The sequence below is a fragment of the Bos indicus x Bos taurus genome, chromosome 10, assembly GCF_003369695.1.
Source record: "Bos indicus x Bos taurus breed Angus x Brahman F1 hybrid chromosome 10, Bos_hybrid_MaternalHap_v2.0, whole genome shotgun sequence".
Classification (NCBI taxonomy): domain Eukaryota; kingdom Metazoa; phylum Chordata; class Mammalia; order Artiodactyla; family Bovidae; genus Bos; species Bos indicus x Bos taurus.
Window position 1 is genome coordinate 14,115,582 of NC_040085.1, and position 18,013 is coordinate 14,133,594.

Below are 18,013 nucleotides of genomic sequence, written 5' to 3' on the forward strand. Positions count from 1 at the left end.
TGAAAGCCAAGGCACCCTGTGCTCTTTCCTGCCAGGGCTCCTTGGAATTCCCACATTTGGCTGGGACAGGGCTCGATGAGGATGGAGGAAGTGGAGGAGGGAAAACTGGCTGGTGATTCACTGGGAGGGGTGGCACATGCTGACTCCAGGGCCATCCTGCCTGGGGGTGAGAATTCCCCTTTGTAGAAAAGGTGGGCAGGGCGGTGTGAATGCAGCCTGAGGCCTGTGCGTCTCCATGACGCTCTGTGTGCTGGGCAGCCTGTCTGTCCCAGTGGTCACAGGTCATGCTTCTGTTGCCTAGCAATACCCTCTCTGAGATGTGTTCCCCTCTCCTGCGCTCAGCTCTAGGAGCCCAGCTACTGGGGAGGGAGCCTCTCCCTGTCCTCGGTTCTGGGCTGTCAAGGCTTCTCCCCAGGGAACACATGAGACAGGAACTTCCCTGAGTCCAGAGTCTAGGAAAGGAGTTGAAGAGAGCAAATCCAACCCCTGGAAAGATTGAAGGCAGGAGGAGAAGGGGAGGACAGAGGATGAGATGGTTGGATGGCATCACTGACTCGAGACAGGGAAGCCTGGTGTGCTCTAGTCCATGGAGTCACAAAGAGTCGGACATGACTGAGAGACTGAACTGATTGACCACCCCCACTACCCCCAGGGAATCCTCACCTTCCCTCAGGAGGGAAGGACAGCTCGGCCCTTGGGGAACCTGATTAGATTGGGAGACCGCCTGGTGTGCTCTAGTCCATGGAGTCACAAAGAGTCGGACATGACTGAGAGACTGAACTGATTGACCACCCCCACTACCCCCAGGGAATCCTCACCTTCCCTCAGGAGGGAAGGACAGCTCGGCCCTTGGGGAACCTGATTAGATTGGGAGACCGCCCCATATTCACGGAGGTGGCAGCCAGACCAAGCAACCCTGGCAAGTAAACCCAGCAGCAGCAGCAGGAATTAGCTTGATGAATGGAGGAAATAGTCATCAGAAAAGGCTTAAGAGCCAGGCAGAGTGGTGTGCGTTTATTCCGGTGGTAAATGGGGAACCATGTGAGGGCCTTGTAGAGGAAAGATGTGAGCAGATTCCTGCATCAGGTCCTAAGAGGAGACACGCAGAGTGCGGGGTGGGCAGGGGCAGAGTGGAGAGTCACGGGAGGATCACAGGAGTGCTGGCCGCCAAGGTCAGGATGGGAGATGGTAGGCATGGGCAGCAGTGGGAAGAGTGAGGGAGACCCAGGAAGGACAGGCCTTGGTTCTGTCTTGGGGTAAATGAGAGCTCCTTAATCCTTAGTCTCTGTGATTCCTTCAGCAGACGGGCAGACATGGCCAGCCACTGCCTGCCAGCATTTCCCTTCAGTCTGTGGTGGCCCTTGTAGGCATGATGTGGTGCCTGCCAAGGGTGCCTTTATGAATGGACCTCGAAGGCTGCTGACTCAGCAGGCGGCAAGGCTTTGAGGCCGCCAGGTTTGGACCGGAACTGTCTGGGAAGGAAGTGGCTGCTCAGGGCTTCCCCACTGTGGACAGCTGGGAGGTGGGGCGGCGGCGCAGGATGCACCCGGCTTGGCTAAGGGACTCCCTCAGCTCAACTGCTGGGTGTGGGGGAAGGGGGAGAGGCGGGAGGTGCTTGGCTGGGATTGGGAGGGTTGCGACTGTGCAACTGAAACTGCTCAAAACTCGACTATTGATGCCATTCGCTCCCTGGAAGGGGAGAGAGGTGTGGCAGGAGGTGGAGAATGCAAACCCTTCTCAACTTTGTGCAAAACATGAAGTCCCCTCACTTATCTGGGCTTTAATTTTTTTTCCTCTTGCAAAATGGGACCAAGTCAGGCAGCCTGGCTCCCTGGGTGGTCTGAGCAATGTGAAACCTTTTCTATTTTTGTCAAATTGTATTGAATAGTATAAATCAACCCTGTTGACACATGGCTTAGTCAGGATGTGACCATCAGGCAGCAGCTGTGAGACCTGGGGAAAAGGCAGACAGCATTGGGGGTGGGGTGGGAGGAAGCCAGGGACTGGGAGCAGGGTCCTGGGAGGTTGCAGAAATACCCCACTCAATCCTGATTCCAGTATGGGGGCGGGGGTCAGTCTCAGAACAGGCCACTTCCGCTTCTCATTTGTCTTGGGCCCTCAGTATATGCATGTTAAACTAGCCCATGTCCTCTCCCTTGAGCCCCATACTCATTCACCGGGGGCCTTCAGAAGTCTCTCCAGGAAGTTCCTGCACAAACACCTTTCACTGCACACAGCCTACACTAAACCCTTCCCTGTTCTCTGTGTGAATGCTCCGCCTGCTCCCTAGGCTCAGACCACGGCCACCCCGACTGCTCCCCCTCTCGCTCCCCTGTCCTTCATGCTGCCGCTTTCCCCCAGACCTGCTTTGTCTCTTCTGTCCAACTCTTCTCATCTATCCTGCAGATGCTGTCAGTGTAATCTTTATGAAACACAGCTCTGACCATATCCTTTCTTTTATTCCAGAACCTTCTGTGGCTCCCAGCTGCCTTCAGGATAAGCTTCTGACCTCTTGTTATGTTGTTCAGTGGCTAAGTTGTGTCCAACTCTTTGCGACCCCATGGACTGCCGCACGCCAGGCTTTCTTGTCTTTCACTATCTTCTGGAGTTTGCTCAAACTCATGTCCACTGAGTCAGTGATGCCATCCAACTATCTCATCCTCTGTCATCCCCTTCTCCTCCTGCCCTCAATCTTTCCCAGTGTCAGGGTCTTTTCTAGTGAGTCAGCTCTTCACATCAGGTGGCCAAAGTATTGGAGCTTGAGCATCAGTCCTTCCAATGAATATTCAGGACTAATTTCCTTTAGGATTGACTGGTTTGATGTCCTTGCAGTCCACGGGACTCTCAAGAGTCTTCTCCAGCACCATAATTCAAAAGCATCAATTCTTCGGTGGTCTGCCTTCTTTATGGTCCAACTCTCACGTCCATACATCACCACTGGAAAAACCATAGCTTTGACTATACGGACCTTTGTCAGCAAAATAATGTCTTAGCTGATCTCTAAGCCTTATTCTCCCCTACCAGCTGAGCCAAACTGATCTGTGTACATACTTGCGTTGCCCCGAGCCGGCCAGGCTTGCCTATTCTTGGCCTTGCCTCTCCTATCTTTTGTTTGCATATCAGTATCTTAGAAGGGGTGGATCCTAACTGCCTGCTGCCCTGCCTCCCCTGATCCAGCCTCCCCAGTGACTCAATTCCCTCCTGCCAGCATCTCTCAAAATATCCCTCAGATGGGAGCCCTGTAGGGTGTGGGAAGGAGGACCTCCGAGTGGGCTGTTGCAGCCTTCCACCAGGCTGGTCCAGGGGAGATGAGGTGAGAGAGAGGGCTTGGTAAGGACCTTTTGAGACAGAAGCTTCACTTCCTCTTCCTCACCGGCAGGGGCAGCCTTCCATCACGGAGAGTCCAGCTGTCAGCTGCCTCGCGAGAAGATGCTGTGTGGACCGAGCAGCACGGGTGTGAGTGTGGCCCCCGCCCTGGGAGTGCTGTGGTTCTGCCTCACAGGTGAGGGGAGCAGTTTGGAGCCTTGAGTTGCCTTGAGGCCTCTCTGTCTGGCAGGGCTGGGAAGCTTTTGGCTAACTGCCTCCAAATCTCCTCTGTGCCCTGTCCACCTCATTCCTACCTTGGGATCCACCTTACTTGACATTTCTTAGCCTCTGTTTTCTCTTCTGTAAAATGGTAACGTGAGCACTAAATGTGATAAGGCTGTTTCTCAAACACACATGTGCTCCCTCCTGAGGGCCTTTGCACATTCTGTTGCATCTGCCTAAAACTTTCTCCCTCCACATGTCTGCATGACTCGATCCCATATTTCATTCAAGCCATTGCCCAAATGTCACCTTGCCCAGGCTACTGTGTATAGAATAACACCTCTTCCCTCCCTTTCGCTGGCCTTACTTTATGCTTCTTCCCAACACTAATCTCCACCTGACATATTATATGTTTACTTGCTTATTGCCTGCTTCGCTCAAAGAGTAGAATGTATCCCCAGGGCCAGGATTAATGCCAGCCACATAGCAGGTGCTCAATAACCATGTTGAATAAAGGATATAAGTCTTCCCACACAGTTCTTGGCACAGAGTTGGCTTTCAATAATGGCACCTACTTTAATGACAACACCATCATATTTCAAATCCTAATCTGCTCAGAGGGAGACGTCCTCCCTCAAGGGGGAAGACAAAGCTGAATGTCTGGTGCCATCTGGTGGTCAAAAGAAGGAAGCACCGCTTTACCCAGCGGTACATTGATTTCTCTAGAGAAAGGGCTTTGGGTGACTCCTCAGGTTTCATCCCCCAAATGCCCCCATACAAGGGGCACCCTGTTGGTCTCCAACTGGAGATCTGGCCTGTGGTGCCTGGCAGCCTGGCAGGAGATCCAGTGAAAGCTTAAGGCCTTTAGAGATCATCACACACTGCAAAGATGTTGATGATGGGTGTGTGTGTGTGTTAATTGCTCAGCTGTGTCTGACTCTGCGACCCCATGGACTGTAGCCCGCCAGGCACCTCTGTCCATGGAATTCTCCAGGCAAGAAAACTGGAATAGGTTGCCATTTCCTCCTCCAGGGGATCTTTCTGACCCAGGGATCAAACCTGGGTCTGCTGCATTGCAGGCAGATTCTTTACTGTCTGAGCCACCAGGGAAGCCCAAAGACAATGATACCACCTCCCTATATGTAATTCACAATGAAAATACTAACTATAAAATGCTGTTTTTCAAAATGTGAGAAAACTTTAATGAGTGCTATATTCAGCTAGCTTTGTTTCAAGACTGGTCTCCACACTTTCTGAGTGTGCCTGCTTTGCTGATGCCCAGAGCACACACTTATCATAACCATTGCCCAAGAATGGCAGTGCCAGGCTAGGAGGCACATATCACCAAAAGAAAAGCTATCAGGAACCCCTACCTAACTTCCCAGGGCTCTAAAAGAAGAGCTGGACTGGAGGCAGAGGTGACTGGGTGGGAGGCTGCAGAGTAAACCCACAGGAAAGAGGGCAGGGGTGGGAACAGGGCAACCTGCCCTAGGGGGCTTTTCTCTGACTATATCAGACTCTTTTTTCATTCCCTTTCAATCTCAGCTTAGTATCTCTTTATGGAGAATGTGGTTCACCACCATATTTAAATGCATGGGTAATCTTTCTTTCTTGCATAAAAACTAATTATGTTTGTTGAGGAAAAGAAAAAGAACTTGTGATTCTCATCCAGAGAAAACCACTAATAGCATTTTGGTGCATATTATTGTTTAGATTTTCTTTTCATAATTTATAAAAATAGTGTATACTTGGGAAATGCAGCCAGCACAGACAGGTGATGCACCTGCCAGATTTTTTTAAAAACTACGTCTTTACTTTCTATCCATTGGCTTCTTTCTTCCTTCATACTCATGCTACCAAGATCACATGCTACCAAGAATTTGTGTGCTAGTTTGTCTCTATCTCCCACTAAAATTTAAGCTCTTCAGAGGTGTGACCTTGGTGGTGTTCTCTGTGGCATTCCTAACTCTTACCCTTGGCGTAGTATGTATTTACTATATTCATGTTGGCTGAACTAGAACCACAAGTAATAAACTCTCCTCAATTCAGTTCAGTTCAGTCGCTCAGTCATGTCCGACTCTTTGCGACCCCATGAATCCCAGCACGCCAGGCCTCCCTGTCCATCACCAACTCCCGGAGTTCACTCAGACTCACGTCCATCGAGTCAGTGATGCCATCCAGCCATCTCATCCTCTGTCGTCCCCTTCTCCTCCTGCCCCCAGTCCCTCCCAGCATCAGAGTCTTTTCCAATGAGTCAACTCTTTGCATGAGGTAGCCAAAAACCTGGAGTTTCAGCTTTAGCATCATTCCTTCCAAAGAACACCCAGGGCTGATCTCCTTTAGAATGAACTGGTTGGATCTCCTTGCAGTCCAAGGGACTCTCAAGAGTCTTCTCCAACACCACAGTTCAAAAGCATCTCTCCTCAGCCCTTAAAAAAGCAGTGGACAGGGCCTGAAGTTAACTTGGAAGGGGAGGGGAACTAGGGAGGTCACAAGTGTCTCACCCTCTTCTCACCGTCCCACCTCACCAACCCCACCCTCAGGGGCCGCGGTGGAAGTTCAGGTTCCGGAAGACCCCGTGGTGGCCCTCGTGGGCACCGACGCCACCCTACGCTGCTCCTTCTCGACCGAGCCCGGCTTCAGCCTGGCACAGCTCAACCTCATCTGGCAGCTGACAGACACCAAACAGCTGGTGCACAGCTTCGCCGAGGGCCGCGACCAGGGCAGCGCCTATGCCAACCGCACAGCGCTCTTCCCAGACCTGCTGGCTCAGGGCAATGCGTCCCTGAGGCTACAGCGCGTGCGCGTGGCTGATGAGGGCAGCTTTACCTGCTTCGTGAGAATCCGGGACTTCGGCAGCGCCACGGTCAGCCTGCAGGTGGCAGGTGAGAGCCGCGGAAGGGGGCGCCCTCCCCTTGGCACGCCCCTCCTACTTCCTGCAGCCCTTTACCCACTGCCCCAGTGCTGACCCTTGTCTTCACAGCCCCGGGCGCTCTTTCCCTCCACTGTGTCCCACTGCCCTTGCCTTACCTGACCTCTGCCCTCTACCTCTGCTCCCCTCCAGCCCCCTACTCAAAACCCAGCATGACCCTGGAGCCCAACAAGGACCTGAGGCCTGGGGACACGGTGACCATCACGTGCTCCAGCTACCGGGGCTACCCCAAGGCCGAAGTGTTGTGGCAGGATGGGCAGGGTGCGCCCTTGACCGGCAACGTGACCACGTCGCAGATGGCCAACGAACAGGGCTTGTTCGACGTGCACAGTGTGCTGAGGGTGGTGCTGGGCGCTAATGGTACCTACAGCTGCCTGGTGCGCAACCCCGTGCTGCAGCAGGACGCCCACGGCTCGGTCACCATCACGCCCCATAGAAGCCCCACAGGTTTTTCTTTTGTTTTCTTAAATGTCCCTTGGGGTGGGGGACAGGGGCGGGGAGTTGGTCCAATCTCCAGTGGTCATAGTATCTGAATCTAGCTCCTTACCTTCAGTCTCCCAGAACAGTGAGACACCGAATAATAATAACAGAAACAGGTTGCATAGAGGGAAAGCTTACTGTGGCAGGAGTAGGTGAGGGTGATGATCACAGGTCCTCTCAGCTCTCTGGGTCTCCTGACTCCAGGGCTCTGGAAACCGGTGGAAAGAGTGGAGAAGCATTCAGATCTCAGAAGAGAGTCGGAAGATAGGAGAGGGAAATGGGTCCTTGCGGAGAGGAGAGTTTTGCTAGAGCTGCAGGCTGCCCCAGGCCAGGTCCCCCAGGGAGATGGACCTTGTCAGGCCAAGGCCAAGCTGTTGTGATTCTTGTCAGACGATTAGGGACACGTCTGGAAGTGCTGAGACTCAATCTGTTTTTAGGTCTGGGGAGAAAATGGGAAGATGGCATGGGACCTGGGGGTCGATGGAGGAGATATGGGAGGCAGTGTGGTGGTAGCCAAGTGTCCCCACCCCTCCTCACTGCCGTGCCGCTCCAACCTCGCCCTCAGGTGCAGTGGAAGTCCAGGTTCCGGAAGACCCCGTGGTGGCCCTCGTGGGCACCGACGCCACCCTACGCTGCTCCTTCTCGACCGAGCCCGGCTTCAGCCTGGCACAGCTCAACCTCATCTGGCAGCTGACAGACACCAAACAGCTGGTGCACAGCTTCGCCGAGGGCCGCGACCAGGGCAGCGCCTATGCCAACCGCACAGCGCTCTTCCCAGACCTGCTGGCTCAGGGCAACGCGTCCCTGAGGCTACAGCGCGTGCGCGTGGCTGATGAGGGGAGCTTCACCTGCTTCGTGAGCATCCGGGACTTCGGCAGCGCCGCGGTCAGCCTGCAGGTGGCAGGTGAGAGCCGCGGAAGGGGGCGCCCTCCCCTTGGCACGCCCCTCCTACTTCCTGCAGCCCTTTACCCACTGCCCCAGTGCTGACCCTTGTCTTCACAGCCCCGGGCGCTCTTTCCCTCCACTGTGTCCCACTGCCCTTGCCTTACCTGACCTCTGCCCTCTACCCTCTGCTCCCCTCCAGCCCCCTACTCAAAACCCAGCATGACCCTGGAGCCCAACAAGGACCTGAGGCCTGGGGACACGGTGACCATCACGTGCTCCAGCTACCGGGGCTACCCCGAGGCCGAAGTGTTGTGGCAGGATGGGCAGGGTGCGCCCTTGACCGGCAACGTGACCACGTCGCAGATGGCCAACGAACAGGGCTTGTTCGACGTGCACAGTGTGCTGAGGGTGGTGCTGGGCGCTAATGGTACCTACAGCTGCCTGGTGCGCAACCCCGTGCTGCAGCAGGACGCCCACGGCTCGGTCACCATCACAGGTAGGGGCCGACGAGCAGCTGGGGAAGGATAGAAGGAACCATCGCTTTTTATATAGACTCTGAGCCAGAATTCAGATAGGCTTGGGTGGTCAGGAAACTTAAGAATTTTTTTTTTTTTTTTTACATTTCACGTGTCTCAAATTCTCCCCCAAGCAGTCCTTAAGGGACTTGCTATATTGCGCAATAAGAATCATTTGTAGTATTTGCCCTCCTAACACTTTTCACTTTATGCATTGGTGAAGGAAATGGCAACCCACTCCAGTGTTCTTGCCTGGAGAATCGCAGGGATGGGGAAGCCTGGTGGGCTGCCGTCTATGGGGTCGCACAGAGTTGGACACGACTGAAGCGACTTAGCAGCAGCAGCAGCAGCAAGAGTGTCTTAGTTGGTACTTGGGGACTGAATACCTGTCTGGAATCTGGAGGTGTTCCAGGAGGGAGTTCTGGAGCAGCCACAAGGCATAGCTCTGTCTGGAGTGCTTTCCTACGGGAACCTCTCCAAGTGCTGAGAAGGTGTTGCTATGTCACCGTCTGTTGCTGGGCGCCATCTAACTGTGAGCCCCTGAGAGACAGCTGGGCCTCTCCAGGTGGTCAGACCCCTCACTCCATCAATGTCAGTTCTCCATGGAATTAAACTGGACCCAGCCAGCCTTTGGACTTCCCGGGTAGCTCAACTGGTAAAGAATCCACCTGCAAGGCAGGAGACCTGGGTTCGATTCCTGGGTTGAGAAGATCCCTTGGAGGAGGGCATGGCAACCGACTCCAGTATTCCCTCCTGGAGAACCCCCATGGACAGAGGTGCCTGACATGCTACAGTCCCTGGGGTTGCAACTAACCACAGCACACAGCACAGGCAGCCTTTGGAATGGCTGGGCTCTCTCTGCTGCCCCCATGTGGTCAAACACCAGATCAACGCTGCCCCTTGGGCAATTCCCTCAATCTACAGTTTTGGGCTCCTAGCCCACACTTCCCTTCCTTTAGTGCCCACCTCAGTGTGTACCCCTTGTGCCTGGAGGTGTGAAGAGGGCTCAGACCTACACTCAGGCCAGGGGGAGGCAGTCTTCATCCTTATTTGGATCTCATTCTGGCTCCTCTGTACCTCCCCTTCGGACAGCTAACCTTTCCTAGGGACCCCCCTGCATTCTCTGGGATCAGAACAGCAGGTTCTGTCCATCTGGTTCTCCTGTTTCTTTCCCATGACTTCCACCTGACCTGCGGCCCACAGAAGACCTGATCCCCCTGATAACCAGTTTCTGCGCAAGCCTCAGGCTTCACTGACTCACTCCTGTCTTCCTGCGCCCCATTTGCAAGGACCTTGCGTGGCCTTCACTTCTGCAAGTGTCCATCGCATTTGCCTTCTAGGAATTGAGGCTCATTCCTCCTCCTCTTTCACGGTTTTTCTTCTGGCAAGGCTTTGTCCCTTTGCCCACCCCCTCCCCAAGATTGACTTCACCCTCTTTCTGGAGACCCTAGGCCTGTACTTTCTGTGGGGTAGTTACTGCTCTGGGCTGTTGGATGTCCCATGGGGTCTCCTTGACCTTTTAGATACGTCAGCATATGGTCTGATGTAGCCACAGGAGAGAATCAGAAATATTAGCTACAGCAGGATTGACAGAGAATGTGAAGTTTTCAGAGGAGTAGGGAGTGATCAGAATGGGCTGCAGTTTCAGAAGTCTCTAGGGACAGGTGGGGTTGAGGGGACCTTGAAGGATTGGTGATCTTCACGATAATTTGCACACTGAACTGAATTAGCTATTCGCCATCCTGTGTAGAAAGGACTTGTGAGTATGCGATTATACTCATATACCTGAAGATGCAGGTCTGAAACCCCACTCTGTCCTTGACTGGCAGAATGAGGACAAGCCTGACCTGTACTGAGGGCATCAACACCAGCCTAGGGGTGGGCATAGTGGGAACCCCTCTGCCTGGGTATTTCTGTGGCTCTGCTCCTTGCTTTTCTGCAAAAGCCCCACCCTGGGATCCCCAGGGGTTTCTTCCATGTGCTTCCTGGTACTATCCTCCTTTCCTGCTGCTGCTCAGTGGGGACATTTCTCCACCTGAGAGAAAAACATTAAAAATTATAGTAGCTGGCATTTAAAGTGCGTTCATTTCACAAATGAGGAAGCTGAAGGCCAGAGAGAAGAGAGAACTTTCCCAAGGCCACAGCCTAGCACGGTGGCTCTGACTCTTTGGGGATTAGCCACCTCTCTGAAAACTGGATACATGATAAATGCAGTCATTTGCATTTAAGTTTTGAGGGCTTGTGGCCCTGCTGTACTCATCCATGGGGGTCTGTGGACCTTGGCTCCAGCATCCTGCAGTGAGCAGATGAACCAGAATCCAACTTTTAGCCTCTCAGCCTAATTTCCTCTCCTCCCCACCACCCAGCCTCCTGTTTTTCTGAGAGCAGGTCTGCCCTACTTTGGAGCCCTTGGCCTGTATTTCGCTTTGGGCAGCTTTGTGCCTTGGAAAACGTTCTGGGACTCTGACTTTGAGTCCTCCGGCCTGGTCCCTCTGCACCTGCTGGAGGTTAGTTGCATGTGCTGTATGTGGAGGGGGCTTTGTGGAGCAAGCCCTGGATGTGGAGTCTGAAGATGCAGGTCTGAGCCCCTCTCTGTCCTTGGCTGGTGGGATGAAGGCAAGTCAGACCTGTGCTCCAGGTACCAACACCAGCCCAGGGCTGGACAGGGCAGTAGCCCCACCTCCTGGGTGTTTCTGTGGTCTGCTCCATGCTTTCCTGCAGGAGCCTCCCCTACTCTGGATTCCCAGGGGTCCCTTCCATGCGCTTCATGGATTGGCTGTCAGCTGCTGTCTTTCTCTTCTGCTCCTGTTCCCCAGGGTGATGGGTCCCTTTGCTGCTGATATCCAGAGCAGCAGTGTAACCAGCCATGCCTGTTGGAAGTGACCCTGGCTGCAAATCCCCATGTCAGTGTTAAGGCCTCCACTGCCCGAGGGTTGATGGCACTGCTCTTTGCTCTGATGGCATCTTCTGCAGGAGCTTTTGTTAGATTTGTTGTCCCCAAGGCCTCTGCCCAGGACCCCACGTGGATCCTGGGGCTGGGCTGGAGGATAGTGCACTCAGCACAGCTGTGGGTCCTTACCCAGCCAAGGGCAGCTCAGCTCCTCCCTCTGCCCTGAGACTGCCAACAGGAGGGCCCTCAGCGTTTCACAGCACTATTCCCCTGGCAAGTCTCCTTCTCAGGGGTAAACCTGTACTTGGGTGCCCTCCGTGTCCACCCTCATCTTTATGCGGGAATCTGCACCCATTTTCTGTCAAAGCCTGGATGTATATGTATTTTAGGTTTTGTGGGCCACATACCATCTCTGTTGCTGCTGCTGCTGTCTTTCCTTTATTTGGTAACCCTTTACAAATGTAAAACTATTATTAGCTCTTGGGTTGTACAAAAACAGGCCACGGGCCAGATTTGGCCCATGGACTGTGGTTTGCCAACTCCTGATCTGTAAGATGGAGAATATCACCAGGTGGGGCTGGGGAAGAAAGGGGGGCTTCCTGAGGAGGAATCATAAGCCAGGTGGAGAGTGAGGGAGCACTTTTCAGGTAGAGGAAACCGAGAGCAGTGGTGCAGGGGCTGGGAGCAGTCGGTCGTCTCTACGGAGAATGGAATTACAAAGAAGCTTGAAGCACTATTTCCATGTCAGTAGGGAGCCATAGAAGGTTCTTGAGCATCTTGGGCCACAGATTCTTCAAACCTCCCAGGTTGAGGCCTGCCCATGACAATCCCAGCTGTGTCAGGCTTTGGAGGGTTTGTGGATGTGGGGGGAAGGGGCACAGGAGCTTATGTAAGCTCAGTTCATGGTGTGGGGGCCCCCTGAAGGTAGGAGCCTCCTGTTCACACTCTGGAGCCGGGGGGTTGTCCTCAGGACCACTGAGGGTCAGGCATGACAGTCTCTCCCCATTCTCCCCACCTCCCCTCCCAGGACAGCCCATGACATTCCCCCCCGAGGCCCTGTGGGTGACCGTGGGGCTCTCCATCTGCCTTGTCGCACTGCTGGTGGCCCTGGCCTTCGTGTGCTGGAGAAAGATCAAACAGAGCTGCGAGGAGGAGAATGCAGGTAAGTGAGAGAGGCGGTGTGCATGTGTCTCCGGGTATGTTGGTGTGTCTATGATATCAACAGGAGTGTCACTTTCCAGTGACAGAATGAATGTGTGTGCAAATGCAGCTACATTGTGTGTGTATATGTGTGATCTGGAGGCTGAACAGATCTCGTGTGTTTAAAGACGTGTGAGCCTGCCCGTGAGTGTGCAAACATGCAGGGTGAGTGTGCAGAAATGCACGGTGGATGTGAGTGTGACTAGGAGCAAGTAGTGGATGTGTAACAGAGGGATGAATGTGTCTGTGTGTGACCGTGAGAGCGTAAGTCACGTGAGTGTATCTGTGAGTGAGAGCACGTGGAGATCGAGCCATGCAGGCGTGAGTTCTTTGTGGGTTTGTGTGTCACCATGAGAGGCTGTGTCATCCTTAGAGTGGACAGTGTCTGAAGCAGCCGCTGTTTGCTGGGGTCAGTGTGGGTTGACTTGGTGATTGGTAGGTGGTAAGTCGACATTGATAGGTAGGTGGTTTGACCCTGGTAGGGAAGTCGACTCTGGTGAGTGGTGGGTGGGTGAGTGAGTGGATAGTCCTTGGCCAGGTGAGTGGTGGGCTCCTGCCTGGGGTCCCTCTTATCCTGGCACAGGCCAGGCCTGCTCAGCCCCATCCGCCTGCCTCCTGCACTCCCAGGAGCAGGTCAGTGATGAAGGTGGGTAGGGCTGAGGAAGTTTCTGTTCCCAGGAGCCGAGGACCACGATGGGGATGGAGAAGGATCCAAGACGGGTAAGTCTGAACCCAGAGGGACTCTGTTGGCTGAGGACATGCAGGGATGGGGCAGGGACCCCAAGGTCTGGAGGGGCCCCATTTACTTGAAGGTTTGAATGAAATGTGTCCTGTGGACTGAGGCCTCCCAGCCTCGGTGAGTCTGGTCTTTGCTCAGAAGTAGACCGGGAGGCAGGTCTCCCAGCTGCTGCCTCGTTTCTCCTGTCTACCTTTACCACCTCCCAGGGCCACTCCACCCTGAAGGACCTGGCTCGGCAAGCAGGGCAGGCTGGGTTCCAGACCCAGCTTATATAAGCTGAGTGGCCTTGAGCAAGTCACTTTGCCTCTCTGGGCCTCAGTTTCCTCCTAGCTGCTCCTTTCATGGGTGGTGTGAGTTAAATTAAATGAGATCATGTATATGAAGGGCCTGATATTGTGCCGGGGGCCTGCAAGGGCTCCGTGGTTTTCAGTCCTGTTATTAGCACTGTGTTTTCAGCCTGACACAGTTCCACTCTGCTAAGAGGCTGAATAACTTTGGTCAGCGTTTTGTTCTTCTGGGCTTCAGTTTCCCATATGTAAAAACTGGCCTCCTGGCCTTCCCTGATGGCAGCAGAGGGCCGTTTTGAACCTCTCTCGAGTGACTTTGCGAAGGGCCCAGCACTTTGGGGACACAAGCCTGGAGCCTGGAGAGGAGGCGCCAAGGCCCTGGTGCCCCTTGGCCACTGGAGGCCTCACTGCCTTCCCTCCCCAGGGCCCATGTATTGGGGGAGCAGGTTCTTGCTGAGCCCTCTGTGATGGTGCCAGTTGACACGGGTTACCCCCCAATCCCTGAAGAAGGAAGGGCAGAAGATTGACCTCTGGGGACTGTTGTAAACTGTGCCAATTCATTCTCTGCCTTTGGTGTCCGGGTGTGGCAGGTATAGACACAGCCTGGGATCAGGCCTCATTTTTCTTGTTCAGAGGCAGGTGCAGTTGGCAGAAGGGAGGGAGTGGGGAGAAGAGGGGGGCTTAGAGACACGCTTAGTCTCAGTTCTGCAAGATCTTGGGCCTAGCTGGCGACACCTGCAGCCTCCCTTAGCCCCTCTCTTAACCCTATTTGTAGAGCAGGCTCAGGGTACTCTCACATCCCTCACTCACAGGAGGGCTGGGAAATTGTTCCCATTATAGAGGTTCAGAAAACAGGCCTGGGGGAGGAGTGACAAGTCATAGAGCAGAACGGGAACCTGGGGCAGCAGCTGAGACCCCTTTTCTAGTGCTGTGATGTTTCCCGCGCCCTCTCAACTTCTCCCTCCTGCCTCCTCCTCCCAGGCCTTCCCAGTCTTCTAGACTTTATTTCTTCCTTACCACCACTTTCCACAGTTCCCCCTTCACTGTGTTCTTCCTTTTTTGCAGCCCTGCGGCCCCTGAAACACTCTGAAAACAAAGAAGGTAAAGACGTGGTGTTTGTGCATCTGTGTGTGTGCCCTTGTGTGTAGGAGGCTGGGGGCTGGTCATTGGTGATGGGGTTGCTGCTGCCCCGAGGCTCCCTCCCCTAGAAGGACAGCCTCGACTCCTCCCTGTTGAAATGGCAGCAGGCGGAGAAATCAAGGTCCCCACTGCTCTTAACAGGATGCAAATATGATAGAGGCTTAACCGGGACAGGAGTCGAGATTGTCTTAAGGCCACTGGTACCCTGGAACCAGCTTCCTCCTACCTGGCTTCTGCCTTCTTCTACTCAAAGCTTACATTGCCAGGTCCAGGTGGCTGCTCCAGCTCCCACACCCCCTCCAGAACGAAGAGGGAAAGAGGAGAGGGAGGGGACATTTTTTTCTAGGGCTTGACTAGAAATAGCTCCTGTCACTCCTGTTTATATCCATTTGTCAGAACCTAGTCACGTGACTGCAACTCAAGTGAGGCTAGGAAATGGGGTTTTCAGCTGGACAGGCACGTTCCTGGTACACAGTCAGTGGTTAATAATTGTTAGTGATGGTTATTGGTCAGATTATCATAACATCAGCAGTTACATTAGGAAGTGGTTGGTTGGAGGTTAGTTTAGTTTGAGATTCTTCTTTATTAAAAGTGACCAGGAGCTACACCTCTGTGTGTGTGTTTATAAATATATGTATATCTCTCTGTGTGTCTGTGTATTTTGAATAAGCTATTTCTCAATGCAGACTTATCACTAAATATGAGTGGCTTCCACTTAAAGGTCAAAAGTTTTGGGACCTTAATTTTTGGCCAAAGGTTATGGAGCCTTAAGTAACTTTCAGGTTGGCTTGCTGTCCCTGTCAGGAAATAAACTCTCCATTCAGATCATGGCGGAGAGTGAGGCCATGGGTGTGAATGTATGGAGTGGAGAAGATGAATCGGGACAGACAGGGTGGGGGGCAGCATGGGGAAGGGAAGAGTGTGCCAGACCAAGAGAAGGGAAGGGTGCAAGGTGGCTGGATCCAGGGGGATTGAGAGAAGCCGGCGAGGACTGGGCAGTCTCCTCCTGGCACCCTCATAGTCAGTCTGATGCCCGGCTGCTGTGTGTGTCTATCTGAGCCTTGAGGGCAGTGCTTGCTGTGGGGGTTGCCAGTCAGACTGTCAGCCCCCTCACACATACTCCCCCCACCCCCCGAGTATGTGACCACATCCCTGGGGATCCGACATTCCCGCATTTAACGCTCCCCCCTCTTTTTTCCTTCCCGTCATGAAATGTAGATGATGGACCAGAAATAGTCTGACCGCGAGGCTCAGGGAGCTGCTGCCCCTGCCCTGGGGCTCCCACCTCTGGCTGCACTGGAGCCTCAGTATGAGCTCTGGGCTGGGGGCTTCCCTGCCTCCAACAGATGGCGTCCACTCGAGCGGATCTCCTCATTCTGCAAAGGACACGATACACAGACCACCCTGCAGCCTTACTTCTCTGATGGACACGATTCCCGAGTCATCCTGCTGCCTTATTTCTCCAGTGACACGATACCTAAATCATCTCGCCGCTTATTCCTCACGGACGCAATGCACAGACCTCCCTGCCGCCATATTTCCCCAATGGATATGCTACACGGACCATCTGGCTGCCATTTTTCTCCAAAGATGTGGTACACAGTCTCCCCTCGCCTTGTCTCCGATGGTCCAGATACACTAGCTATCACTTCTCAGCCTTCTCCCCCATCTGTCCGTAACTCTGTCTCCTCAGCAGAGGCCACTGCAGCCTTAGTATTTCCTCCAGACTAGAGGCGTCGCCTCGTGCTCTGGCCCCAAAGTCAGCCTCTTCCCTCCTCCATTAAGTGAATACAGGGCCCCTCCCCCAGGCATGCATTCAAGCAGGTGCACGTGCTGGAACACGTGAGGACCTCCCCCGGCCCTGCCTCTTCCGGGGCGCCCCGGGCTGTGCCCTGTGAGCCCCACCCTCCACCCGCCCTCCCCACGGGAAGGACGTGCTGGTCACACCAGGTCTGTGGGCGGCTGCATGGGCCCCCTTGTGATCTGCTGCTGTCCCTCTGCTTTTCCTTTCATTGATCCATTCAAGTAACGTTCACTGAGCATCTCTGGGCGTCAGCACTGTGTTAGGTACTGGGGACCCTGCGTGAGAAGACAAGCCCCTCCCTAAGGAGCGCGCCCTTCAGCCGAGAAACCCGTGAGGCAAGAGGGACTCGTGAGGGGCTCCTGCCATGCTTCCTGCTGAACCCCTCTTCTGGACCACAGTTCCCAGGATACCTCACTCCCATCCCACCCGGAATCCTTGCTCAGAGACCTGGAAAGAGAGACAGAGCCTCTTGCCACAACTGGAGCATCTGATGGTTTCCAAAGTGTCTTTCCAGGCATGCACAGCGGGGACAGGCAGCCCAGACCCGACCGACCTGGGGAGCTGAGAGCTGCAGCGCAGGGGAAGCCTGAGGGCAGGGACAGCCCCTCCCCCACCATGGTGCTATTCCGGAGCTGGGCAGACAATTTCTGGCATGTCTCCGGCCAGTCCCCAGCCTCCAGTGGAGTAAACTTCTGAGGACCTGATGTCCTCCTGTTGACATCCCTCCCTTCACCAGGAATGAAAGATGTGGGGGTTTCTAATTTAAATGTGGGACTCTGAGAAATTTTGTTAACCGGGGGTGCATTTTGGGAAAAATAAATGCCTTTGTAGAAAGCTTTTTCTCTGTAAATTGTGTGGCAGCAGGGCTCGACTGGAAGAATTCCCTCCTGGACGTTTGAGGCCCAGAGTAGGGGTGCTTGGATCTCCTTAACTCTCACCGTCCTTAAGTCCCTGGGTTTCCATGGCCCTTTTTCTAACTTCATTTACCCACTTGATAAGGATGCTGGCTGTCCAGAAAGCCAAGTCCTTTGGTCACTGTATGGGGCTCCACCCACTCTTAGAAGTGTCGCCTAATATCTTTATCTCAGAAGATTCAGACTCTAGGCTTGTTTAAGGCCTAATGCCCCCATTTTATGGATGGGGAAACTAAGACCCAGGAAGAAGTTAACGTAGAAAAGGAACTCTACGTGCTCTTTTTGGCTGACACAGTGGAATGGGCACCAGGCCTGAGTCAGAGGTCTAGGTCCAAGACCTCATTTAGCCCTTCCCTGTGATCCTGAGCTGGGCATTTCACTTCTCTGGGCTTTAGATTTTTTATTTTTTTGGCCACGCTGTGCAGCATACAGGATCTTAATTTCTCAATTAGGGATTGAACCTTTGCCCCCTGCATTTGGAGTCTTAACCATTAGACCACCAGGGAAGTCCCAGGGCCTTAGTTTTCTTATATGAAAAATGGGCTTGAGATTTTTCATCACCTTCCAGTTTTGAAGACTAAGAAGAAGAGGTGAACATGGCAAGCAAACCATTTCCAGAGAACCAGGTTCAAGGATGTGGGAGCCTGCAAAGTGCACTGGGCTCCTTTACCCTTGGGGGCCAGGGTCTCAGAACTGGCC

General features: G+C 53.8%; 1 protein-coding gene across 3 annotated transcripts in view; it reads left to right on the top strand.

The window, feature by feature from the left end:
* The window catches only part of CD276 (CD276 molecule), a 32,127-nt gene extending 14,893 nt beyond the window's left edge, over positions 1-17,234 (top strand). For all 3 annotated transcript variants that reach the window (XM_027553175.1, XM_027553176.1, XM_027553177.1), the window contains exons 2-10: positions 3,380-3,502; positions 6,072-6,413; positions 6,593-6,907; positions 7,506-7,844; positions 8,025-8,321; positions 12,258-12,392; positions 13,109-13,150; positions 14,522-14,557; positions 15,815-17,234. In XM_027553175.1, coding sequence (XP_027408976.1) covers positions 3,430-3,502; positions 6,072-6,413; positions 6,593-6,907; positions 7,506-7,844; positions 8,025-8,321; positions 12,258-12,392; positions 13,109-13,150; positions 14,522-14,557; positions 15,815-15,837 — 1,602 coding nt within the window. In that variant the 5' untranslated portion in view covers positions 3,380-3,429 and the 3' untranslated portion in view covers positions 15,838-17,234. The remainder of the gene's footprint in view (positions 1-3,379; positions 3,503-6,071; positions 6,414-6,592; positions 6,908-7,505; positions 7,845-8,024; positions 8,322-12,257; positions 12,393-13,108; positions 13,151-14,521; positions 14,558-15,814) is intronic.
* The last annotated feature ends 779 nt before the right edge of the window (positions 17,235-18,013 follow it).